This window comes from Dendrobates tinctorius, unplaced genomic scaffold (genome assembly GCF_039654945.1).
Source record: "Dendrobates tinctorius isolate UK_male_01 unplaced genomic scaffold, ASM3965494v1 ptg000036l, whole genome shotgun sequence".
Taxonomy (NCBI): Eukaryota; Metazoa; Chordata; class Amphibia; order Anura; family Dendrobatidae; genus Dendrobates; species Dendrobates tinctorius.
Genome location: NW_027361704.1, coordinates 5,647,186 through 5,674,509, shown reverse-complemented (window position 1 = coordinate 5,674,509; position 27,324 = coordinate 5,647,186). Strand labels below are relative to the sequence as shown.

General features: G+C 46.0%; 1 protein-coding gene across 1 annotated transcript in view; it reads right to left on the bottom strand.

Annotated features, from left to right (window-relative positions):
- LCP2 (lymphocyte cytosolic protein 2) overlaps positions 1–27,324 on the bottom strand; it is a 1,189,974-nt gene that overhangs the window by 212,718 nt on the left and 949,932 nt on the right. Inside the window, exons 17-18 of the mRNA XM_073573677.1 lie at positions 15,671–15,726; positions 13,662–13,732 (exon numbers count right to left, since the gene is read on the bottom strand). Coding sequence (XP_073429778.1) covers positions 13,662–13,732; positions 15,671–15,726 — 127 coding nt within the window. The remainder of the gene's footprint in view (positions 1–13,661; positions 13,733–15,670; positions 15,727–27,324) is intronic.

The following is a 27,324-nucleotide window of genomic DNA, read 5'->3' as shown; positions in this document are numbered from 1 at the left end:
GACATTATGAAATGCTTACTTTGATGGAATGGTCTGCGGGCATCATGTTACATTTGCAGAGCCCCTGATGTACCTAAACTGTGGAACCCCCTACAGGTGACCCCATTTTAGAAACTAGACCCCCCAAAGAACTTATCTAGATGTGTGGTGAGCACCTTGAACCCCCAATCGCGTCACAGAAGTTTATAACGCAGAGCCGTGAAAATAAATATTTTTTTTCCTCAAAAAAAATGATTTTTAGACAACAATTTTTTTTTTTCACAAGGGTAGCAGGATAAATTGGACCCCAAAAGTTGTTGTACAGTTTGTCCTGAGTACACTGGTGCCCCATATATGGGGGGAACCATTGTTTGGGCACACGTAAGGGCTCGGAATGGAAGTAGTGACATTTTGAAATGCAGACTTTGATGGAATGGTCTGCGGTCGTCGTTACGTTTGCAGAGCCCCTGATGTGCCTAAACAATAGAAACCCCCACAAGTGACCCCATTTTGGAAACTAGACATCCCAAGGAACTTATCTAGATGCTTGGTGAGCACATTGAACCCCCAAGTGCTTCACAGAAGTTTATAATGCAGAGACGTGAAAATTAAAAAAAAAAATTTTTCCACAAAAATATTTTTTTAGGCCCAATTTTTTATTTTCCCAAGGGTACCAGGAGAAATTAGACCCCCAAAGTTGTGCAATTTTTCCTGAGTACGCTGATACGCCATATGTTGGGGTAAACCACTGTTTGGGCACACGTCGGGGCTTGGAAGGGAGGGAGCACCGTTTAACTTTTTGAACGCAAAATTGACTGGAATCAATGGTTGCACCATGTCGCGTTTGGAGACCCTGATGTGCCTAAACAGTGGAAACCCCACAATTCTAACTTCAACCCTAACCCCAACACATCCCTAACCAAAGCCCTAACCCCAACACATCCCTAGCCCTAATCCCAACCCTAACCATAACCCTAACCCAAACACACCCCTAACCACAGCCCTAATCCCAACACATCCATAACCCTAACCACAAGCCTAACCCTAATTCCAACCCTAACCCTAATTCCAACCCTAACCCTAATTCCAACTCTAATCATAATTCCAACCCAAACCCTCTTTACAACCCTAACCCTCTTTCCAACCCTAACCCTAACCCTCTTTCCAACCCTAAACCTCTTTCCAACACTAACCCTAACGGAAAAATAAAAATAATTTCTTTATTTTATTAGTTGATCCTGCCTATGGGGGTGATAAACGGGGGGTTTATTTACATTTCATTCTATTTTGATCACTGTGAGAGTGATCAAATTGAATGAATGGAAATTGGAGCCAGCGCATGCGCCCGCCATTTTCCAATATGGCGGCGCCCATGGTCCGGGACCGCGGGACACCGGGAGCCATAACGGCACTTGGTGAGTACTGGGGGTTGGGAGGAGGGGCCATCGGAAGCCGGGGGAGCGGAGGGAAGGCGGGGGGGAGTTGATGACAGCGGCGGCACATCGCCGCTGTCATTCAGTGGCGGGGGGCAGATCTCCCCAGTTAACGGGTGGGGGGGGGTCGGATCGCTGTCACCAGCCATGTCCGATGCTACAGCAGCATCGGACATGGCTGGATTGTAATATATCATCAATTGATGAAATATTACTATCGCTCTGATTGGCTGTTTCACTTTTAACAGCCAATCAGAGCGATCGTAATCATGTGGGGGCGAAGCCACGCCCCCTATGGTGAAGAACAAAGCCCCCTGTATCTGCGGGTCGGGTGACCTTTCAGTGACCTAGGTCACCCGACCCGCAGGGGGGCTTTAAAGTCATGACGCCACATAGGCGTCATTGGTCGGGAAGGGATTAAAAAAGAAAAACTGAAATATCACATGGTCATAAGTATTCAGACCCTTTGCTCAGTATTGAGTAGAAGCACCTTTTGAGCTAGTACAGCCATGAGTCTTCTTGGGAATGATGCAACAAGTTTTTCACACCTGGATTTGGCGATCCTCTGACATTCTTCCTTGCAAATCCTCTCCAGTTCCATCAGGTTGGATGATGAACGTTGGTGAACAGTCATTTTCACGTGTCTCCAGAGATGCTCAATTGGGTTTAGGTCAGGACGCTGGGCCAGCCAAGAATAGTCACAGAATTGTTCTGAAGCCACTTCTTTGTTATTTTAGCTGTGTGCTTAGGGTCATTGTCTTGTTGGAAGATGAACCTTCGGCCAAGTCTGAGGTCCAAATCATACCCAAAGTTTTAGGCTACTTGGCTTGGATGGATGGATTTTCTAAGTCCTAGTGAGTATTGTAATCTAATGCTGGAGGCAAACCCCTGTGAGCTTAACTGAAAACATCAGGCTGAGTAATGGACTTGTTCGGGTGGGTACTTCTTCCCTTACCCCCTCGTTTTTTCCTTCCCTCCCCCTTTTTTTTGCCTCTCTTGGCTCCGTTACTTATTTCCCCCACTCTCTTTTTTCACTTCAACTGCTCTCCTTCTTCTTCCTCTGTTCTGTCTTTTCTTTCCTATAGTGTTTGTTAAAAGTTAAAAAATGAAAGACCCTCCGAATTGGGTCATTGACATCTAGTACCGGGTACCCGGATGTTAAGGACTCGTGGACGATTGTCTTGGTTGGGAGTTAAGTTGCATTGCTTGTATTTGTCTACTTGTCTGGTTTCAATTATTACTGTATGTTAACTTGGATTTTGTTGTGAGTCTTTAAATAAAGAATTATGAAAAAAAAAGTCTGAGGTCCAGAGCACTCTGGAAGAAGTTTTCATCCAGGATCTCTCTGTACTTGGCTGTATTAATGTTTTCTTCAATTGCAAGCAGTCGTCCTGTCCTTCCAGCTGAAAAACACCCCCATAGCATGATGCTGCAACCACTATGTTTCACTGTTGGCAGGTGATAAGCAGTGCCTGGTTTTCTCCACACATACTGCTTAGAATTATCACCAAAAAGTTCTATCTTCATCTCATCAGACCAGAGAATCTTATTTCTCATAGTCTGGGAGTCCTTTGTGAGCTTTTTCTAGCAAACTCTATGCGGGCTTTCATATGTCTTGCACTGAGGAGAGACTTCCCTCGGTCCATTCTGCCATAAAGGCCCGACTGCTGGAGGGCTGCAGTGATAGTTGACTTTGTGGAACTGTGCCTTGCCACAATTCTTTCTCTGAGCTCCTTGGCCAGTTCTTTTGATCTCATGATTCTCATTTGGTCTGACATCCACTGTGAGTTCTTATATAGACACGTGTGTGCCTTTACAAATCAAGTCCTATTAGTGTAATTAAACACAGCTGGACTCTAATGAAGGAGTAGAACCATCTCAACGAGGATCACAAGGAAATGGATAGCATGTGACTTAAATATGAGTTCTGAGCAAAGGGTCTGAATACTTATGATTAGAGTTGAGCGAAACGGGTCGAAAAAATTCAAAAGTCGCCGACTTTTGGCAAAGTCGGGTTTCAAGAAACGAAACCCGACCCTAGGATGAGGTCGGCCACGAGGTCGGCGACTTACGCGCCAAAGTCGCGTTTCAAAAGTTTGTTTTGCGCTCTTTTTCAGCCAATCAGGATCCACGGACACTGTGGGCAACGTGATGACATAGGCACGGGTCACCACCATCTTTCAGAAGGGCATGCAAGTGATTGGCTTGCTTTGGTGGGCGTCACAGGGGGTATAAAAGGGCGTGCACGCCGACCGCCATCTTACTTCTGCCGATCTTAGCATAGGGAGAGGTAGCTGCTGATTCTGTAGGGAGAGCGTTAGGCAGGGAAGAAGACAAAAAAACTGCTTCTGCTGCTAGCGATTTGGCCTGCACAACACACCAGTCACTGTGTGTGCAGTGCAAGGGGAGGCTATATAGTGGTGTATCAGTGGTGTTGGTTGTTGGGCTGCCTTCTAAGGCTTCCTGACAGGCTGGCATTGCTGTTTACCCACTGCTCCGCAAACTGCTTTTTTAAAAGCAATCCAATCTCCCTTATCCTCTAGTCACTTTGGTCACAGCTGCGCCATCGAGCCTGTCACATAGCGCTCAGATATTCATTGGGCCTCAAACTGCTTAAGCAATCCCAATTTTTTTTTTTTGTCCTGCTGAGAAGAAAAAAAAACTGCTTCTGCTGCTGATAGCAATTTGGCCTGCACAACACACCAGTCACTGTGTGTGCAGTGCAAGGGGAGGCTATATAGTGGTGTATCAGTGGTGTTGGTTGTTGGGCTGCCTTTTAAGGCTTCCTGACAGGCTGGCATTGCTGTTTACCCACTGCTCCGCAAACTGCTTTTTTAAAAGCAATCCAATCTCCCTTATCCTCTAGTCACTTTGGTCACAGCTGTGCCATCGAGCCTGTCACATAGCGCTCAGATATTCATTGGGCCTCACACAATCCAAAAGTGTCCAGTGTCCAAAAGTGTGTGCAGACATTCAAAATCTCACTTATCCTCTAGTCACTTAGGTCACAGCTGTGCCATCGAGCCTGTCACATAGCGCTCAGATATTCATTGGGCCTCACACAATCCAAAAGTGTCCAGTGTCCAAAAGTGTGTGCAGACATTCAAAATCTCACTTATCCTCTAGTCACTTAGGTCACAGCTGTGCCATCGAGCCTGTCACATAGCGCTCAGATATTCATTGGGCCTCACACAATCCAAAAGTGTCCAGTGTCCAAAAGTGTGTGCAGACATTCAAAATCTCCCCTGTCCTATAGACACCTTGTACCTTGTTTTACATACTATATAGTTTGTTGGATTTTGTCTACATTTCTACCAAAAATGAGGAAGGCTGGTGGAAGAGGCCGTGGAATTGGGCGGGGGTTGGCAGCTGGTAATGATGGTGTTGGTGGTGGATCTGATGGTAGTGGCAAGAGCAAAATAGGACCGAATGCAGGAGGTGTTGAGCCTGCGTCATCGTCTGGCTACATAAGGCCTCGAACGCTTAGTTTTCTAGGAGTTGGCAAACCGCTTTTAAAGCCAGAGCATCAGGAAAAAGTTTTGTCTTACATTGCTGACTCCAGCTCTATCGCCTCCTCTTCTTCAGTTGTAAAAAGTAAAAGCACTGAGTCGTCATTGGAGGCTCATGTTCATGAACCACACCTTTCCTTGTGTCCTTCACCCCAGCCAAGATTGAAGGATGACGCAGGCCATACTACTGATTACTCCATGGAGCTGTTTTCACATACCATGCCTGGATTATCAAGTGAAATGGTGAATTACCCAGGCCAAGATGAATCTGACATGGAGTGCACTGATGCACAGCCGCTGATGGATGATTCTGCTGGTACATTCACTCAGAGCACTACAATGTCCTCGCAGTGTACAGAGCCAGATTCTGACCCTGATGAGACTCAGGTGCCCCTTCCCGCACACTATACCACCATACGCGGTGACACAGAGGAAGGTGCACATGACATAGAAGAGGAGGTGATGGATGACCCAGTTGTTGACCCAGATTGGCATCCATTGGGGGAAGAGGGTGCTGCTTCCAATAGCTCAGATGAGGAGCATCCACAGCAGACATCGACATCGCAACAGCTGTTATCTGGCAGGCCCGTAGCACTCCAAAGACAGGTTCCAAACATCAAAAGAGTTGCTGGACAGCTTGTCCAGAGGGTCAAAAGATCACAGCGTGCTAGGCCGCAAAATGTCTGCCAAAGTAGGAAGAGTGCAGTGTGGCACTTTTTTGAACAAAATCCTCATGATCAGGCCAAGGTTATCTGTAAGAAGTGCGCAAAGACCTTTAGCCGAGGGGAAAATCTGAAAAATTTGAATACCAGTTGCATGCTTAGACATTTAACCAGCATGCACTTGCAAGCGTGGACACAACACCAAACCTCAAGTGCCACATGTGCAACTGAACACAACGAAGGTAGTCATCAACGCTACATTGTTTCCCCCACTGTAAGCCCACCGGTTAGCACAGCAGCAAATGTTGAGGTGTCGTTGCAAGGCCACAGCAGTCAGGGAATCCCACTGTTATATCAACGAAAGACTGATTCTAGGCCATCAGGAAGAACACCAACTCCATCACCATCATCAACCCTCTCTCAGTACGCCCTGTCCACCGCTACTTCCACCATATGCAGCTCTCAAGTCCAGCTCACCCTCCCAGACACTATGAGTAGGTCAAGAAAGTACTCAGTCTCTCATCCGCATACACTGGGTTTGAACGCCCACATTGCCAAACTAATCTCGTTTGAGATGATGCCCTTTCGGTTGGTGGAAAGCACAGCTTTCCGCAAACTCATGGCCTATGCAGTACCACGCTATGACCTACCCAGTCGCCACTTCTTCTCTCGCAAAGCCATCCCAGCCCTCCACCATCATGTGAAAAACCGCATTGTCCATGCACTCAAGCAGTCAGTGAGCGGAAAGGTGCACCTCACAACTGATGCATGGTCCAGTCGGCATGGCCAGGGCCGATACGTGTCTATCACTGCGCACTGGGTTAATGTGGTGGATGCAGGGTCCACAGGGGACAGCGGTGGTGGGACAGTGCTGCCTAGCCCACGGTATAGGAAACAGTTGGCTGTAGGCGTTCCACCCTCCTCCTCCTCCTCCTCCAGAAGCGAAAGCTCGTCCACAGAGCGCAGTCGTACGAGCACTCCATCTGCAGCTGCCACTGTTGCACACGATGTGTCCCCCTATCGAGCAGCTAGTGGAAAGCGTCAGCAGGCTGTGTTGCAGATGATGTGTTTGGGCGACAGACATACCGCCGAGGTGCTGGCCGAGTACTTTCAGCGACAAACTGAGTCATGGCTGGGCAGTGTACATCTTGAGGCAGGCAATGTAGTTAGTGATAACGGCCGTAATTTTGTGGCAGCCATAGCCCTTTCAAAACTCAGCCACATACCTTGCTTGGCTCACACCTTGAACCTGGTGGTGCAGTGCTTCCTCAAAAATTATCCGGAGTTAACAGCCCTGCTCCAGAAGGTGCGAAGACTGTGCGCGCACATCCGCCGGTCGCCTGTACACTCCGTTCGTATGCAGAAGCTGCAGCGATTGCTCCACCTTCCCAACCACCGCATCATTATCGACATTGCAACAAGGTGGAACTCCACCCTGCACATGGTGGAGCGGCTGTGCGAGCAGAGGCAGGCCATAATGCATTTGTGGGAAGATACACGGCCAGGCACTTTGAGAGCAGACATGGAGTTGACAGGTGTGCAGTGGTCGAAGCAGAAAGACCTTAGTAAAGTCCTTTAGTGTTTTGAGGAATGCACACGGCTGGTAAGCGCAGATGACGCCATCCTAAGCATGAGCATCCCACTTATGCGTCTGCTCATGCAAACTTTGACGCACCTTAAGGAGCAGGTGTCTGCAGCCAATGTTGATGAGGAGGAAGAGGAGGAGGGAATCCTTGATGACATTCAGCCATTGTCTGCTCAGGGACCTCTCCTGGACGAGGTGGAGGAAGAAGAGGAGGAGGAGGATGATGATGGGGATGATTACTTAGGGGAGGAGGATGCATCTCGTGGGGCAAGTGAAAATGTTGGCGTGGCAAGGTCTGGTACAGGGTTTGTGCGTGACTGGAGGGATGTGGATTTGCCAGAAAGTGCTCCTCCACCCAGCACTCGCAGTGCATCATTGACACCGGGAACATTGGCCCACATGTCAGATTATGCCTTGCGGATCCTAAAAAGGGACCCCCGCATTGCCAAAATGATGAACGATGACGACTACTGGTTGGCCAGCATCCTGGATCCACGCTATAAAGGCAAATTACAAAACATCATGCCACAGGAGAACCTTGACCTAATATTGGCTAATAAACAAGCAACTCTGGTAAATCGGTTGCTTGAGGCATTCCCAGCACACAGCAGCGGTGATGGTTCTCACACGAGCCGTACGGGCCGGGGGCAGCTTGGCAGAGGTGTTCGTGGTGCACACAGCAGAAGTGGCGTTGGAGACAGGGGTTTCATGACAATGTTGTGGACTGATTTTTCAAATACCGCTCACACAACTGGTAATACTGCATCGATGGAAAGTGACAGGAGACAGCAGTTGTCAACTATGGTTACAAACTACTTTTCCTCCCCTATCGATGTTCTCCCACACAGGTCATTCCCCTTTGACTATTGGGCCGCTAAACTGGACACCTGGTCTGAATTGGCCCAATATGCCTTACAGGAGCTCGCTTGCCCAGCTGCAAGTGTGCTATCGGAAAGAGTCTTCAGTGCAGCTGGATCAATCGTGACAGAAAAAAGGACCCGTCTGTCAACCCAAAATGTGGATGATCTAACCTTCATTAAAATGAACCACGCATGGGTTTCCAAGGATTTTGTCCCACCTTCCCCTGATGACACATAGGGTGACAGAAAAATGGCTTGCTTTGGTCCACCTCTTCCTGGTACTTCACCTATTTCGCCTTTTGCATCAGCTGAATGTCCAACATCAACATATGCCACTTTCTAAAACTCCCTAACTGTGCTGCCTCCCCCCCCATGGCCGGGGTCACCACCTAGCGCACGACACTGTGCGAGTGCCGTTGCCCTGGACAGGTGGGTAGGCCGACTCTTGGGCACGGGCACTGGCACAGGGTCCCTCATAGTGCAATCAAGTGTCTCTGACGGTGGTGGTGCACACCCGCCGTCAGACACACCGCTGTACTATGAGGGGCCCAGTGCCAGTACCGACGCCCACGAGTGGGCCCCCCTTGCTTGGGCAGGGCCCCAGCATTTGCAATCTTTACCTCTCCCTGCTCCTCCGCTGTGTAATCTGGGCCGTCAAATCCATACTGTGCCTGACACCGTCTGAGCCTGCCTCCTGATGTATAGACATATATTTTGAATGTGTACGCTATCCATACATGTTATCCGGGGATACGGTACCCTTTCTAACCTTTGTGCAATCACGTGCAATCCATACTGGGCCTAACACCATCTGAGCCTGCCTCATGCTGTATAGACATATATTTTGAATGTGTACGCTATCCATACATGTTATCCGGTGATACGGTACCCTTTCTAACCTTTGTGCAATCACGTGCAATCCATACTGGGCCTAACACCGTCTGAGCCTGCCTCATGCTGTATAGACATATATTTTGAATGTGTACGCTATCCATACATGTTATCTGGGGATACGGTACCCTTTCTAACCTTTGTGCAATCACGTGCAATCCATACTGGGCCTAACACCGTCTGAGCCTGCCTCATGCTGTATAGACATATATTTTGAATGTGTACGCTATCCATACATGTTATCCGGTGATACGGTACCCTTTCTAACCTTTGTGCAATCACGTGCAATCCATACTGGGCCTAACACCGTCTGAGCCTGCCTCATGCTGTATAGACATATATTTTGAATGTGTACGCTATCCATACATGTTATCCGGTGATACGGTTCCCTTTCTAACCTTTGTGCAATCACGTGCAATCCATACTGGGCCTAACACCGTCTGAGCCTGCCTCATGCTGTATAGACATATATTTTGAATGTGTACGCTATCCATACATGTTATCCGGTGATACGGTACCCTTTCTAACCTTTGTGCAATCACGTGCAATCCATACTGGGCCTAACACCGTCTGAGCCTGCCTCATGCTGTATAGACATATATTTTGAATGTGTACGCTATCCATACATGTTATCCGGTGATACGGTACCCTTTCTAACCTTTGTGCAATCACGTGCAATCCATACTGGGCCTAACACCATCTGAGCCTGCCTATTGAGACATATATTTTGAATGTGTACGCTATCCATACATGTTATCCGGGGATACGGTACCCTTTCTAACCTTTGTGCAATCACGTGCAATCCATAATGGGCCTAACACCGTCTGAGCCTGCCTCATGCTGTATAGACATATATTTTGAATGTGTACGCTATCCATACATGTTATCCGGTGATACGGTACCCTTTCTAACCTTTGTGCAATCACGTGCAATCCATACTGGGCCTAACACCGTCTGAGCCTGCCTCATGCTGTATAGACATATATTTTGAATGTGTACGCTATCCATACATGTTATCCGGTGATACGGTACCCTTTCTAACCTTTGTGCAATCACGTGCAATCCATACTGGGCCTAACACCGTCTGAGCCTGCCTCATGCTGTATAGACATATATTTTGAATGTGTATGCTGTCCATACATGTTATCCGGTGATACGGTACCCTTTCTCACCTTTGTGCAATCACGTGTAATCCATACTGGGCGTGAGAACGGCTGGCGAGCTGTTAAGCAAGCTACAGCACCTGTCCAGACAAGTACAGGGATTCCCTAGCGAGGAGACTTATTTGATTGTTTTCAATGTTGGGACAGCAATTTTTGGGGAGCACTATACTCTGGAGAATGATAGATGGGGCCCACCATACACTTGAACATTCCAAAGGTGGACATCAGACACTGGAGCAGCATTTACAGGGCCCATTATACACTAGAGCATTAGAAATGGGGCCCATTATGTTTGGAGCATTATTTGGGCCCATAAGACAGTGGAGCTTCATCCATGGGGACCAACATATACTGTAGCATTATGTGGAGCTCATCATATACTGTTTCAAACATTATATGGGACCAATGATTCTGTATGGAGAAATAGATGGGCCTCGTCATGAGATGTAAAAAGTGAGGTATTTTTCATTGGACTATACCGCTATTTCTCTGCCGTATCGGAGCATGATGAGTTGTGGTATGTGTTAAAGGGGCGCTCTTTCGCCCAGGGCACATGAAAACCTGGAGCCAGCCCTCCCCCCCCACAGTTTGTAGCCAAATAACCCCCATTTTTCAGTGCGTAACTTGTATTATGAAGTTAATTAAGGTTGACAAGCTTAAGAAAGAAGAATTGATGCTTTTGGCATTCAAATGGGCACTGTAGGTGTGTTTCCTGTCCTCCTCTCACTGCCGACTTTTATTCCCCATTGACTTACATTGGGTTTCGTGTTTCGGGACGACCCCGACTTTTCCCTATAATCGGACGATCTTGCTCGACCCAACTTTTGGAAAAGTCGGGTTTCACGAAACGAAACGCGACCCTAAAAAAACAAAAGTCGCTCAACTCTACTTATGATCATGTTATATTTTTTCTTTTCATTTTTAATAAATTTGCAAAAATTTCTACATTTCTGTTTTTCAGTCAAGATGGGGTGCAGAGTGTACATTAATAAATAAAAAAATGAACTTAGTTTCATTGCATCCATTTGGTAAATTCAAAAGAGTGAAAAAATTTAAAGGGGTCTGAATACTTTCTGTACCCACTGTATTTTGATTGTTGCTCTCTATTAAATGTAGATATTTAATTGTTCTCAAAAATATTGGCCAAATGTTTGTCCCCCATCTGAGACAAAAATCTGAGACATTGAATTCAGTGATGCTTCATTTATTAGACTGCGTGCTTTTCTTCACTTTTTTGTTCCTTTCACATATAAGTTTAACCCATGGGAAGGTAGCTGCTAACATCTCACCCTATATTGGTCTCTATAAACCAACACCCCTCCATACCGCAAACCAATCAAATCCCTGTCACATCCAGGACCAAACAATGTATTTAACCCTGGCCCCTTTATAACCATATTACCCCCGTCACATTCCTTGTTATGTAGCCTGCATGCCCTATTAGGACTCCCTGCCTGCTCTTGACCAGCAGTGCAACAGAATTATTCATATTTCCATTTCTAATATTGTAAAATGACTTGTGGCATTCAAAACTACAACTTGTCACATAAATTGCAAGCCCTCCAACGTCTAGTAACAATAGAGGGTATCCCACGTCATTTTTTTTTTTTTTTGGAACCCACTTTCTATTAACAAGTAAAGGCTAAGCAGACAACTATTGTTAGGTTCTTTAGAAGGACGTAGATCTGGGGATTTATTCTGACAGAATTTTATAGGCTGAACTGGATGGACTAATGTCTTTTTTCGGCCTTACTAACTATGTTACTAACTGTGAACTGTTATTAATAGGCTGGGGATCTATATGGCTCTTGTCTACTTCCCAGAATATTAACACCAGCCTCCAGCTGTCTGCTTTCCTTCAGCTAGTTAGGAAAAATAAGAGGGACCCCACACCAGTTTATTTATTTATTCTTAATGTGTGCTGACTACAACTCTCATCAGCGTTGCCAGGTGGCATTGATTGCAGGGAGATGCAGACGAAGAAGATGAGATATCACTAGTAATATCGCTGTAACATCACCGATTTGGTGACGTAGCAGCGATATTGCTAGCGATATCGCTATGTCTGATACTTACCTCCGACCGGCTCCCTCGCTGCTCATCGCTGGTCGCGCGAGAACGTCCTGGACCATTTCTCATCGGGCGCTTCCTGCTTTGCTTCCTGTGGCGCCAACGAGCGACGCATGGACGTTGGCGGGAGGACGTCAGGATCGCCGCGTTTGACAGGTAAGTAGCGACCCCCGACCCCTGCTATGTCGCTGGTGAGATCTGTCTGTGTGGCAGCTCACTAGCGACCACTTAGCGATGCACCAGCGATCCATATCGTTGTCGGGATCGCTGGTGCATCGCTAAGAGTAACAGGTACCCTTAGATTCAGCATTCAGCACCCGGGAACAGTGCTAAAGGTGCTGCTTTTCCCAGATGCCAGTACATGTCACACTGATGGTGCCATAGACAGCAAATGAATGCCACATGGATGTTACACACGGACACGGATACCACTGGCACTGTTTTTCCAGAACCAGAAATATCAGGATGTGTGAAGGAGGCCTTATTCAGTGTGCTGGTGCTCTTTATCTCCCCATATAGAATTGGCACTTAGCATTTTTTGTGACTTTTCTGTCAATATATGTATTTACATTCCTAAGAAACACCAAACATAATTTGTAAGCACCACTTGTTTTTTTTAGCAGTGGAGTGGTGAATTTAACCTAAGCTCCCTGCCCCCTGTCTTATACTCACCCTCTGGTGTTTTCACGCACGGCGTCATCTTGTGAATGTAGCTTCTGACTGGCTGGAGGTCAGAAGCTATTTCATAATCTCTTAATGTAAAACTACTAGAGTCAGAACGAAGTTCTCACAGACTTGTGTCGAAAACTGACCTCCACTGGAGCAGCCGGCAGATCACAAACTGCTGGAGAATGATGTGAGTGGTGGGGATAACAGATAAAAATGCTGTAAGGTGAGTATTAGACAGGGGGCAGGGGACTTGGATTTGAAGCACCACTCCAGTGGTAAAATAAAAAAAAAAGCTGGAGTGATGCTTCAATATTTTTACACCATTAATAGGGTAAATAAAATGACATTCCTCCCAACTTTGAAAGGCAATAATGAGGGCATGGCCTAGTCTGATCTGTTTTCCCACAGTGGAATAATGCCCCTATCAAAGCCCTTTAGTGTTCTCACACAGAATGAGGCTCCTTTCACGTTTTCCACTCAGTATGAGGCCTGACCATGCAGTATAATGCTCCTGTACAGTATGATGCCCAAAAGCTACCTGCCCCACACAGAATAGGATGCCCTAATAAAGCCCCTCCATAAACGAAGTATTGTGCTCCTTTGGTGCATTCCCCTATAAGTTCATCAAAACATACTGCAGGGAAAGATAGTGTAAAATACTGACTGTTATATAATGGCATCACCTAGTAAGCATTCAAACAGGTACATTTCTGTGTTTTTTTTAGGGATTCAGAAAAACATTTACATTCAGAGGCATAATCTTTCAACATACTTTATAATTACTAAATCGAACCAAAAGCTTTGTTGGAAACTTCAATAGGCATAACATAATGGTCTTACATCATTTCCAGATGCGACAGGAATTGGTGCTGGTGATCTACCATTAGGTGATTCTTCTGAAAGCCAGGTATCTACAGTGTGTAGAGTTTAAAATAAATGAACAAACTCAGATCAAATGAGGATAAACAATGCATAAAATGAAATAAGGCACATTTTACAGTACATATAATTTATGTAATCACTGTTATGATCACTTATTGTTGTACTGATCAATGTTAGGCTAGTTTCACACTAGTGTTACCAAGCTCAGCGCTCGGCCGCCACTAAGCTCCGCCCCCAGACGTGCCCCCTCCGATCAGCTCCTCCTATGGCCGCATGACGCTGGCATGTTTTTGCCAGTGTATGCGCCCTTTTTGCGCTACGCTGACGTGCACCAAACGCACTGTGTTGCATTTTTGTGCACTCGGCGCAGCGCAAAAAGGACGCATGCGCCGGCAAAAACATGCCAGCGCACGGCCAGCGTACCCAATGCTAAATATAGGGTACGCTGATCGCATGCAGTGTCATGCGACCATAGGAGGAGCTGACTGGAGGGGGCGTGGCCGGGGCGGAGCTTAGTGGCGGCCGAGCGCTGCGCTTGATAATGCTAGTGTGAAACTAGCCTTAGACTGTACAAAAAAGTACTGAAGCATTCATCTTCTTATACACATATTGACTTAAACCAAATAATGACCACATCACATAATGTAGTCATAGTAGGTGTATGCAGTGGGATGAGGAACTGAACCAGCACAGTGCCAGGCGGGTTCCAGCTACATATATGGCATCATCACTGCAGTCATAGATGTTAAACCATTTTCATACAAATTTCATTCTCTAACAGCAGCTTTTAAATGTTGTAATTGCTGGAAGACCTCATAGCTGCCATCTTGGTCCTCCTGTGAATCTCAGCCATAGGGCTCATACCCACTTGCGAGAAATACGAACGAGTGCAATCCGATAAAAAAATCGGATTGCATTCGAACCAATGTTGGTCAATAGGTAACATTTCATTTGCAATTTTTTTCTCAGCTGAAATCGGACTGAGAAAAAAAATTGCAGCATGCTTCGTATTGCTGCATATCTCGGACGAGACTCGCCAATGCAAGTCAATCGATGTGAGGAAAAAAATAGGACATCATACGGACCATCCATACACCGTCCGTTTTTTACAGATACATTACCATTCTGTGCCATAGAGCACTGTAAATGATCCTGTAAACGACTGTAGAAAAATAGTTGCAGAGAAAAAAAACGCATTGCATACGCATGTCATACGGATGTTATGTGAGAAAAATCGCATTGTAATCGTACGACACTCATCCGTTTTTTCAATCCGGAAATCAGATCTTTTTCTTCTCTCAAGTGTGTATCAGCCCATAGGCTAAGATCCATAACAGAATTGCAATTTCACTATATACTGCAATACTATGGTAATGCAGCATATAGTAAAAGTGATCAAACTACTGCAGGTTCAAGTCTCCTCAGGAAGTAAAAAAAAAACAAATGTTTTAAAAAGTATGTAAAACAATGAAAAAATATTAAAGAGTAAATCACTCTCTTTTCAAATTTAAAACATAGAAAAGTAAAAATAAATATATTTGGTACAGCCACATCCCAAAAAACTCTGATTTAATAAGATATACAATTATTTTAACCATAACTTAAATGCCCAAAAAATAAACGAGTCGAAAAGAACAGCTTTCCATAACAGGTCTCAGAAAATGTTTAGAATTTTTAAAATTACTAAAACTATACAAACAAAACAAAAAAAACTTAAAAAGTTGGGATCGCTGTACTTTTACTGAACTGAAGAATCACATTTCCAGGTAATTTTTACCACATGTACAGTATTCCATAGCAAAATTTTTTTTTTCAACATTTAGCACACTTGGATTTTTCCCCTTTTTCAGTAAATTACATGGTGAACTGAACGATGTCATTCAAAACTACAACTTTCCACAAAAACAATTAAAGTGAAAAAATAAAGCATTTCCTGGTCATTAACAAGTTAAAGTAAAAAAGTTTACCTGGTTTATAAGGGGGTTTTGGGAGACCTCCAGGCATCTGTAGTGGAAAACCAGCACTGTGGGAGATGTAACACATTTGGTTACAGTTTTAAAATTGCTAATTGATTTACTTACTACCCATTACAAAACAAACAAAAAAAAATTATGTTATAAACAAAGGTCTAAGGGGTAAAGTTTCTCCTTGTGGAGAGTGACATACCAGATCGGGCTTGTCAAGGTAAGGAGGCTTATTCGCCATGCGATGCTCCTCTGGGAAATTTAATATGCAAACTGTCTCTTCAAAGAAAAAGAGGACTTGAACTCTATAGCGCCACCTGTTGGAAGTAACGATCCTAAAAGTCATAATCAACCCTTTAAGGCCTGTTTCACACATCAGTTTTATGCTTCAGTTAAAATCCGCTAAAATGGCGGACAACGGATCCATTCTTGGACGGATGACAACGTTTGTCACCGGACCGTTACTTTAACGGATCCGTCGAATGAAGAATTTTAAAGGAACGAGAGAGAGAGAGAGAGAATTTTTTGCCGCCAGAACAGAGTTTAGGGTTAAATTTCCGAGAAAGGCAAATCCTCCGGGCATGCGCAATGTGAAATGCGGATCCGGCCGCCGAAAAAACGTTACATGCTCCGTTCAGGCATGTCAGCAGACGCCAACATTTTGGCGGATCCGCGAAAAAACGGATCGAACGGATGGCCATCTGTCAACATCCGCCGGTAATGCAACTCAATGGGAAAAAAAAACAGATTCGCCAAGCAAAATGGCGGAGGCGGATCCGTTTTTTTGCACAACGGCGGATTTTGACGGATTTCAAAAAACTGATGTGTGAAACAGGCCTAACGAGTCTTGCAATATGACCTAGGATAAAAGCCAAATCAGGATCTCAATTTGCAGACACGGTGTTTCGGGCATTTATGTTTTTGGCATGTAACTGATTAGGTCTTCATGCACATATTTATGAAATTGTTTCCTTTATTATTTTAACCTGTTCTGAGAAATTTAAAAAAATGTTTTTTTTTTCTTGTCAGAAGTATAATAATTAGGGATGAGTGAATATGCTTGGTGATACTCAGCTATCATTCAAGTATCACTGTGCTTGTATGTGCTCATTACTCCACAAGCAATGGGTGGCGCTAGAGTTCAAATTCAAATTCCTGTCGCTCACATTTGGCGCCTGTTACGCAGCAAATAAGCATGTGGGGAATTGTTTGTGAGTCACTGTAATGACATAGCCATCTTGGTTGTGGCATTACTGTGACAGGCTGTTCGTCTGACATCATCAGGGCCATCATACTAACAGCCCTTCTAAGGGCTTATTGTTTACTTTAATGTTTGTATCACGTACATTTGGTCTAGGGAGGGGGAGAGTTGCAGGAGCAGGGAGAGTGGCTGAATACAATCTGTAGACAGGGATTAGGTTTGTGCAGCCCATTGGCAAATATATAGCTGCAGCTTTTCTTGGGGGGGCTTATAAAATCTATAATATAACGGGCGTCGCTCTGTCTGAAGCCTTTATAGACTGCGCAAGCGCGACACGCCTGTGCAGGCTGGCTCCAGACAGAATGAGGCATCCAGCGGTGAGAAGTGTGTATGGCGCCCGGAGATGACCGCGATCTTGGGCGCCATACTTACATACTTACCTGACCGGGAGGAGCATTGACGCGGCACTTCTCTTCAGCCGGAGACCGGGGGGGGGGGGGGAGTGGGGCCAGAATCGCGCATGCGCATAGCGCTATCTGGCGCCATTGTACTGAAGACACATGTGCAGTGTGTCTTCAGCAATAAGGTGGCGGACAGCGCTATGGGCATGCGCATACTCTGGCGCGAGTCTCCTCCCCCGTCCTCCAGCAGAACGTGACAGCACTGGAGTACAGGAGAGAAGGGTGAGTATAAATGTTTTTTTTGTATGTTTGTAGTTTAATAGGGGTGAGGGGGACCATGCATACCAGGAAAGGGAGGAGAGGGGACCATGCATACCAGTATTGGGGGGTGAGGGGACCATGCATACCACAAAAGGGGGGTGAGAGGACCATGCATACCACGAAAAGGGAGTGAGGGGACCATGCATACCACGAAAGGGTGGTGAGGGGACCATGCATACCACGAAAGGTTGGTGAGGGGACCATGCATACAACGAAAGGAGGGTGAGGGGACCATGCATACCACGAAAGGAGGGTGAGGGGACCATGCATACCATGAAAGGGGAATGAGGGGACCATGCATACCACGAAAGGGAGGTGAGGGGACCATGCATACCAGGATTGGGGGGTGAGGGGACCATGCATACCAGGATTGGGGGGTGAGAAGACCATGCATACCAGGATAGGGGGGTGAGAGGACCATACATGCCAGGATAGAGGGGTGAGAGGACCATGCATACCAGGATTGGGGGGGTGAGGGGGCCATGCATACAAGGATAGGGGGGTGAGGGGACCATACATACCAGCATAGGGATAAGGGGGTACGATGCATACCAAGATTGGGGGGTGAGGGGACCATGCATACCAGGATGAGGAATAGGGTGCCATGCTTACCAGGATTGGGGGGGTGAGGATACCATGCATACCAGGATAGGGATGAGGGTTGCCATGCACACCAGGAGAGGAGTGGGACAGCACATACCAGGATGGGAGACCATATTCCAATAAAAATGCTCGCCACCCGGGCGTAGAACGGGTTTCATAGCTAGTTGAATATATTTTGATCTATCAAGTATTATGTGATTTCAGGTCCTTTTTTGGTGCTGCATAACACACCCAAAAATCATTGAAACATTTCTCCGCCATACACTATTCCGTAGCGTGGAGTACATTTCTGTAAGCTATGAAATTGATAAAAAGCTTTTAAAAAATTTGTATGCTTCTGTTTCTCAGCCATATCGTATTACTTGGTCCATGAACATTTCTGAAATTTCTAAAACTGAAAACAGCATTGAAAAAATTTTCTGGATTGAATTTAATTGTCATTCATATACTTTTGCGTTCTTGCTGTTACACTACGGTAACAAAAACCCCTCTGATTGCTCCAGGTGACCAATTTTTTTTCTTTTAATAAAAATAGATTTTATTTCAAGAGGCATAGCAAATATAAAATGCATAAAGCGTGCGTTAAAGGACAGGAAAGTGTAAGTGCTGATGATGCCAAGGAAGTGGGGCAGGTGTGACTACACCTGTTGCTGGAGCACAAGAAACATGCCCATCCACGACACATAGGTTCCTGTCTCATTTTGCAGGTAGGCACGGTGCACCACTTCTGAAGTTAGAGCGGCGAAAAACAGGTGGTTTTGGCAGGAAAAGACTTGGCAGGACCTCACAGCCTTCCACATGGTCCAGTCTCAAAATCCTAAAGTCTAGATCACTTAATCCTCACCTTGATCCTCCTTTCTCCCACAATATTGAGTCCCAGGAGTCTAGTGATCCCACACTAGAACACTTCAAGGAGCTCTTTATAACATAATTTCTTGATTGTGGACTCTCAACTTGCATGCTCCAAAAGGGACAGGAGGACATGCTGTTTCGTGATGCACAGACCTTAAGGCAGCTATGGCCACAAGAACATGATGGAGGGGGATGGCAAATTTGCCACTAAGTCTTGTTGTTGTAAAGTCAAGAATGCAGGAGGCCTAGGGTGCAGTGGTGGAAGACAAGGTAGTTGATGACGAAGTCACCGACTGAACCTGGGAAAGTGGCGTGCAGAGTATAAATGTATAAATGCATTCACTTTACAGTGTTATAATATTAAGAGAACATATACAGCACATTACACATTTTAAGAACATTAATACATGACAAAACAGTATAAAATGTTAGTGAGCCATCAGGGTGCCCCAGGTGACACATGTACTCGGTAGATAGGAGGGAGAAGGTAGTTGAGAGTCCCCGCCACCTCCTTCCACTTACCCCAGTTGTTGGAAAGAAAAAGAAAGTTCCCAGCCACTCACCCACAGGCCCAAATGCTAAACAGGGACATTTCCAGGCTGATTGCCTTGCAAATGTTGCCATTTAGGTTGATAGACATGGAGGGCTTCCACCGACTCATGCCGGCAGCATGATCCTCAGCAGCCACTTTTTCTCCCGATGTGGTGTCTACGCCTTGTTCCAGCATGTGTCCAAGAACATCATCTGTGGTCTTACCAACGCACTTAATGGCATTGTCCACTTAATGAATGACACATGGACAAGCGCTTGTAATTTACATCTTCCTGACAGCACACTGGGTGAACATTATGGAGGCTTGGACAGAGTCATACACTGGCACGGCGCATGTGATCCTGATGCCCGAGATTGCTGTCCCTACTTCTATCAGGGTTTCCTCCACCTCCTACAGCAGTTCCTGTACCACCTCCTGCTCCTCCTCATTCTCCATCTCCAATGTGCTATTTCAGAGCACATCGTAGACATCAACCGGAAGTTGGAAACTCTGCAGCACGGCTTCAGCGAAGTGGCAACAGGCTCTGCTGAAGCTAAAGTGTTTAGCAGACAAACCGCACACCGCGGCAGAGCTACAGTACTTAAAAGAATAACAGACCAGAAAGATCTGTGTTTTTTGCCCCTGAACCTCCAACCGGGCATCGTAGTGTGTGATAATGGACGTAACCTGGTGACGGCTGTGATGCCTGGCAAGCTCACACACAAACCATGCTTGATACTAAAGATGAGCAAACCTTTCAAGGTTCGATTCGGTTCAGATTAGTGAATGTTCTGATGTTCGCCGAACAGTTTGCAAAACAGTTCACCGAACATAACCAAGCCTCATTAAATTCAATGGACGGCAAAACCAAAACATACTGTATAGACAACACCTTCAGGGGGCCAAAAAGCTGACAAAACAGCATCAATTGACCCAGAGTACAAATAGTATAATTCTGCAGCATGGACTCATGGGACGGCCTGGAACAGGGCTTGGAGCAGCATTTCCAGCCTAAACACTGATCAGTAACAAGCGGATGATGAGAGGTCTGCCAACTTTAGGCAACACACATGAAGGAGACCCAACTTGGAGTTCAAACATTTCCAAAAATTAAAGGCAGACACCAGGAAAAGTGGCATCAGTCATTTAACCCACACTAAAAATTTGATAATAGCACAGCAACAGTAAGCCATAGGTAATGCATGAGGTATCAGTATTTACAGCTTTGAATTTAACTTTAAATTAAGATGAGGTGGGTGAAGGACCAGTGTAGACCTGCAATGCTGAGAGCCCTGATACCTCATGCAACAGCTTATACTGCTTTTCGGCTTAGCCACACTCAGGTGCCCCAAAATCAGTTTTGTAGACTACTATTGGTAGAAAAATTTAAGGACAGTAACATAGGTAGTTGACTCATGATCAATTCCCCCATAGTAGAAATTTGATAATGGCACAGCAGCAATCAGCCATGGGCAATGCATGAGGTATTGGATTCTGGGCTAGCATTTACAACTAAGAATTTAAGTTTAAATTAAGATGAGGCGGGTGAGGGAGCGGTGTAAGCCTGCTGTGCTGGGATCTCTGATACCTCATGCAACAGCTCAAACTGCTTTTCTGCTCAGCCACACTTAGGTGTCACAAATTATCAGCTTTGTTGACTACTAGACTACCAACATTTAAGGATACTAACACAGGTAGTTGACGGAAAGAAAGTGCAGGCCTGTTGGTCTGGGAGCCCTACTGCTACAGGCAACACACATAAAGGCAACCCAAATTAGAGTCCAAACATTTCAAAACATTATTGCCACACACCATTAAAGTAACATCAATTTCCTCAGAGTAGAAATAGTATAATGGGGCTTTGACACCCCTTCCACTTCAGGCAGCCCACCAGATGAAGACCCAACTTGGAGTCTCCACATTTCCAAAAAATATTGTCACACACCACTAAAGTGGCATCAATTTCCCCAGAGTAGAAATGGCATATAATGGGGTGATGACACCCCTTGCACTACAGGCAACCCACCGGATGGAAATCCAACTTGCAGTCTTCACATTTAAAAAAATTGTTTGTACCATCAACATCAGGCACAGAAGCCATGACAAAGATGTCACAGACCGCAATAATGCAAGATCACTGCAACACACTAAAAATTACACCATCACCTAGTCTGCCCAGTCTAAGACTGGGGTACAAAAGTATTTGGAGATTCATGACTAGTTCATCTTTATGAAAAAGTTAGGCAGTCTACACAGTCAGGTAGATAGCCAGATGCACTTATCCATCAGGACACCACCAGCAGCGCTGAATACACATTCTGAGAGAATGCTGGTTGCTGGACAAGACAAAATCTCCAAGGTGTGACACGCAAGCTCAGGCCACTCTTCCAATGTCAGGCTATCTCGAGCATTTTGAAGACCAAAATGCAAAAGGGTTCAAACCCCCCCCCCCTCATGACATTGATATTAAGCTCGAGATAGTCCTGCACCATCCTCTTCAGTCGTTCACAACGTGTCAGACTTGTAATCTGTTCAGCTGATGCACGGGCTGGTCTAAAAAGTATGTGAAATGACTCACAGAAATTGCTTCTGCCACTTACACTGCTGCTGTTAATGTTTTGGGGTTGACGACTCAACGTTGCCGGGGTTGGAAGTCTACAACTATGATGCACACTGTGTGCTTCTCTGCCGTCATGGGGAAACCCACACTTAAGATTGTCTACAAGTGTGTTTCAATACTTCAGCATGGACGTGTCCATTTCCAAGTGGGAAGCATCTGGAAAAATTTACTCTTGCACCATGGGTATAACAAAGTGGCAACCCAGTAGTCATCACTATTTCTAACCCTAAGAATACGGGTATCATGTTGCAGACAGTGCAGCAAGAAGGTGCTCTTGTGTTGGGCGCTTCCATGAGGTCTAAGTCCATGGTGTGTTGGTGGCAAGGTAACACTCAAGCTTGCATCCTATGTCTCCTCTCAACAACCAGAAACAACAGGGAGGGGATCTTTATCTTCTTCATCTCTTGACTGTTGATCTCCCATTACCTCTTCCTCTTTGTCCTGCTCCATTTGTTCCTTGGCTCCTGCACCTTCACTAACAGTTTATCTGGTACCATGAGCCCCCCTTAATCGCTGTCATCCACCCGCCTGTGTGATGACAGTCAGGAAATTAGATATTGTTATCCCTTACCACTAACTCCTCCCACAGACTATTCAAAGTTTGCTCCAGCATGTAGAGGACCGGATTCATGATGCTGATGATGGCATTATCAGAGCTATCCATCCTAGTAGCCATTTTGAAGCTGGGCAGAAAGTTGCAGAGGTCCTTCATCTGTGGCCACTCCGCAAGCGTGAATTGCATCACATCCTTACTGAGTGGCCCCAGTCTATGCAAAAGGACATTCTGACCCAGGGCTCGATGCTGCTGCCAGAGGTGCTGCAACATATGCAGAGTGGAATTCCACCGTGTCAGCACATTGCATAACAAATTGTTAACTGGTAGGCCGAAAGACCTGTGTAGCGATGCAAGTTGATGAATTGCGTGATGCGAATGGCAGAAGTGAGCAAACAGTGGCCATACTTTCTGCAGTAGTGCATCCAGGCCAGGATAGTGGCATAAAAATTACTGTGCCACCAGGTTGAGAACATGAACTATGCAAGGCACATGTGTGAGGTTGTTTCAGTGAAGGGCCACCAACAACTTCGCACAGTTATCACACAGGGCCTTCCCTGGCTCCAGATTCAGTGGAGACAACCATTGCTCAAATGCGGCCTGGATAGCCATCTACAACTCTTGAGCTGTGCAACTGCAATCTCCAAGGCACATTAATTAAACACTGCCTGATTGCGGTGAGCCCTGGCTGCACAGTACAGAGCTGGGGGGGGTCTCTCTGTGCACTGTTGGAACGAGAGTCTCATTAAGGCAGATGTTGAGGGTGCAGGTGGAAGCCCTATAGGAGGTGAAGGAGGCAGAAGCAGTGGAGGAAGTGTTAGATACAGAGGTTTGTCTTGCAAGCCTTGGGGATTCCAAGACTTTTGGAGCAGCCCTTTGCTCACCTGCCCCTACAGCCACCAGAGTCAACCAGTGCCCAGTCAGCGAGATGTAATGCCCCTAGCCATGTTTGCTCGTCCAGGTGTCAGTGATGAAATGCACCTTGGCAGACATAGATTTTTTCAGAGAATGGGTGATGTCTGCAACATGCCAGTGTAGCATAAATACACAGCTTTCTTAGAGAAGTAATGGTGACTGGGCATAAGGTACTGGGGGACTGCGATGGCCATAAGGTTTTGGAAACCATCTGTATCCACCAGGTGGAAAGGAATCATTGCCGTGGCCAACAGATTGAAGATGGTAGAGTTCAAACTATTAGCATTGGCATGTGTTGGAGGAAACATTCTTTTAGAAGCCTACAACTGCGGGACCGAAGGCTGGCTGCTGTAGGGTGAACATGACAAACTGTTGAACTGTGAGTCAGATGCAGGCGGAGGTGTTACGGTGGACTGAGAAAGATAAGTTGTGCTTGACGAAATAAAAAGAGCAGGCATGTCAACTTCCATAACAGCTGACGGGCTCTCACTCACCTCGACTTTAGGAGGTAAAGAATTGGAGGTTCTGCAGCCATAAACCTGTGTGAGAACACTTGCAATGGTGATGGAGGAGAAAGAAGCAGCAGATGCAGATGATGGAATGGACGGTGGTTGTCAAGGCCTACTAGTCCGCATTTTAGCACAGTGAGATTCCCAGACTAAAGCATCTTGATCGCGCATGTGTCGAGTCTTGGATGTAGTAGTCAAATTATTGGACTTTTTGCTTCTACTGAGAAATTTAATGAAAGCTGGCAGATAACATGATTTGGGTCATCTTTTGCGGTCTCATAAAAGGCCCAGGCTAGGCAACCTTCTGAAAGAAAGAAGGGAAATTGGGGTGCCACCTCTGAGGATTGTATTGCATGTGATGTTAAGGTGGAGGAAAAGGAGGAGAGGCCATTTGATGCAGCACTTGCCATTGTGGCGCCCCTGAGGCTTCAGTCGCCACAGAGGTACTGCACCTTCTCCTAAGGTGTAGTGCCCCACCATCCAGGTAAGGTGGGAACTCCTGACCACGCTCCACACCTGCATTTCACACACAGGATAGTTCAGTGGGGCCACCTAACAGCTTCAGGCTGGGGGTTAGCAGAGCACCCCTTGTGGAACCCTACTTCGTAACACGAGATGTGCTGGGAGGCGGGTGAAGTGTGACGATACAAAAGAGAGGGAAAGTGTAGGATTTCAAGTTAGTTAGTGAGTTGGTTAGAGGAGAGAGAAGAGAGAAGATGTGTGTCTGAAGGACGTGCTGGCAGGTCCCAGTGATCTGGGCTGCTGGCACGAGAAAGACCAGAGAAAGAGACTGATAAGACTGATAACCTAAACTTCCATAAGAGAGAGATAGAACAGATCGGAACGAAGGAGAAGAGCAGGACGGTGGGAAGCTGGTTGAGAAAGAGAGAGAACCCCCCTTCCAGTCCAGAAAGCGCAAAGGCAGGGGCCCGAGGTTGATTGGATCTTTATATCCGGCAACAGACACCGGAGGAGTAGTGAGCCACTAACGCCTTGCTCCCACCATAGACTTGGGACACAACAGCAAAACGGATAGAGAGCCGGGACTCTGGAGCTAGAGTTCCCCAAAGCAGGCTACAGCTGTCTGTCATACAAGTAGAGACTAGGAACACCTAGAGAGAGGCATTCCAGGGTAACTAAGTACTGGAGTGCTTCGCACCTAAAGGCGCATTGGAGGAGTCGTTCAGTGAAGGTACATATTGGCGGAGTGTGGAAGGGAGAATTCTATCCTGCCTTGAGGTTGACTGGAGCCCGGACCTGGAGAACACAGTATGGAGGCAGGCAGTTGTGTGAACTGCAAACAGTGAGTAAAGCTTTGGAACCGCATACTCTGGTGTCCTCCAGTTATTCCCGCACCGCTACACCTGGGTAACAACATCCATACTAATAGATCACAGACTGAATATGAGTCAACAGTGTGATGCAGCAGCAAAAAAGGCAAATGCAATTCTAGGATGTATTAACAGAAGCATACAGTCTAGATCACGTGAAGTCATTATTTCCCTCTACTCCTCTTTGGTCAGACCTCATCTGGAATATTGTGTCCAGTTTTGGGCACCACATTTTAAAAAAGACATCAACAAACTGGAGCAAGTTCAGAAAAGAGCGACCAGAATGGTGACCGGTCTGCAAACCCTGTCTTATGAGGAAAGGTTGCAGGATTTGGGAATGTTTAGTTTGCAAAAGAGAAGACTGAGAGGAGACTTAATAGCTGTCTACAAATATCTAAAGGGCTGTCACATTGTAGAAGGATCAACTTTATTCTCATTTGCACAAGGAAAGACTAGAAGCAATGGGATGAAACTGAATGGGAGGAGACACAGATTAGATATTAGAAAAAACTTTTTGACAGTTAGAGTGATCAATGAGTGGAACAGGCTGCCACGAGAAGTGGTGAGTTCTCCTTCAATGGAAGTCTTCAAACAGAGGCTGGACAGACATCTGACTGGGATGATTTAGCGAATCCTGCTTTGAGCAGGGGGTTGGACCAGATGGCCCAGGAGGTCCCTTCCAACTCTACGATTCTATGATTCTATGATTCTATGATTCTATTATACCATCCTGCGCCTCTCCTCATCCATTGCACCTACACTGCCCTGGGACTACAGCTCCACCTGTGGGGAGCTATACCATCTCTGCTGCACCATCCCATCAGTCCCAGCGGATCTGTATGCAGCGTTGGCCTAACACCATACTTGCCGAATACCACGGGTGGCGTCACAAACTATTCTAATAAACTCTAACACCTTTTACAGCACCGCCATTGATATTGGGGCCCAGGGCCACGGACCGGGTCACCGCTGCTGTGACACATCATCCCCCTGACACCGGCCCGGTACCGAGTACCCCACAGCCCTGGGAGGGCGACCCACCATCCACTTGAGCACTTTGCGGCACTCATCTACAAAGCATACCGCTGTGTGAATGGCAAAATAAGGAAATTGAGTAGCTTGTCCAATAACAGATGTCAGCTGTATTTGGATAGGATGGAATGGTGTTTGTTCAGTAAAGCTTTCAGTAACATTACTATCTAACCCACGTACACATTGAACACCATGCCTGTTCCCCTTTGCATCATGATCTCACTTTTTCTAACTCACGATTTAGATTCTAAAATGTGACCTGTTGTATGGCTCACTTATTAGCAGAAAAGATTTAGATTATGAAATGTGGCTTAATGTCTGGCCCGCACTATTAGCACATGTGATTTAGATACTGGAAGGTTGATTTCACACAAGATCCTATCTGAACTATCTGACTACTTGTAGCAGCAGCAGGAGCAGCCTTTCTGCACTGTTACACTGACAAAATGGCGCAAAAACAGCATGCCCACTTTTATATGTAGAGGGACATGTGACTTCGGCAGCCAATGGCAGAAGCCCTTGTTGTGCCGGAATCTCCATACATTAAATTAATAAAAAAAATATATATATTGGACATCCCTACTCTGACTTGTCCCCACCCCCTCCCCTCATGAAACACGTCCTTCCCGATCATCCTGTATCAACACGATCCTAGCCAAAGTCTGAACAAAAGCATTAGTGGAATGCTTGGGAATCCAAACCCAAATCCGGATGTGCAATGTTTGTGCCGAATTTGAGATTGGCGAACGTTTTTGGTTTCAGAACAAGGTTGCTCACCTTTACTTTG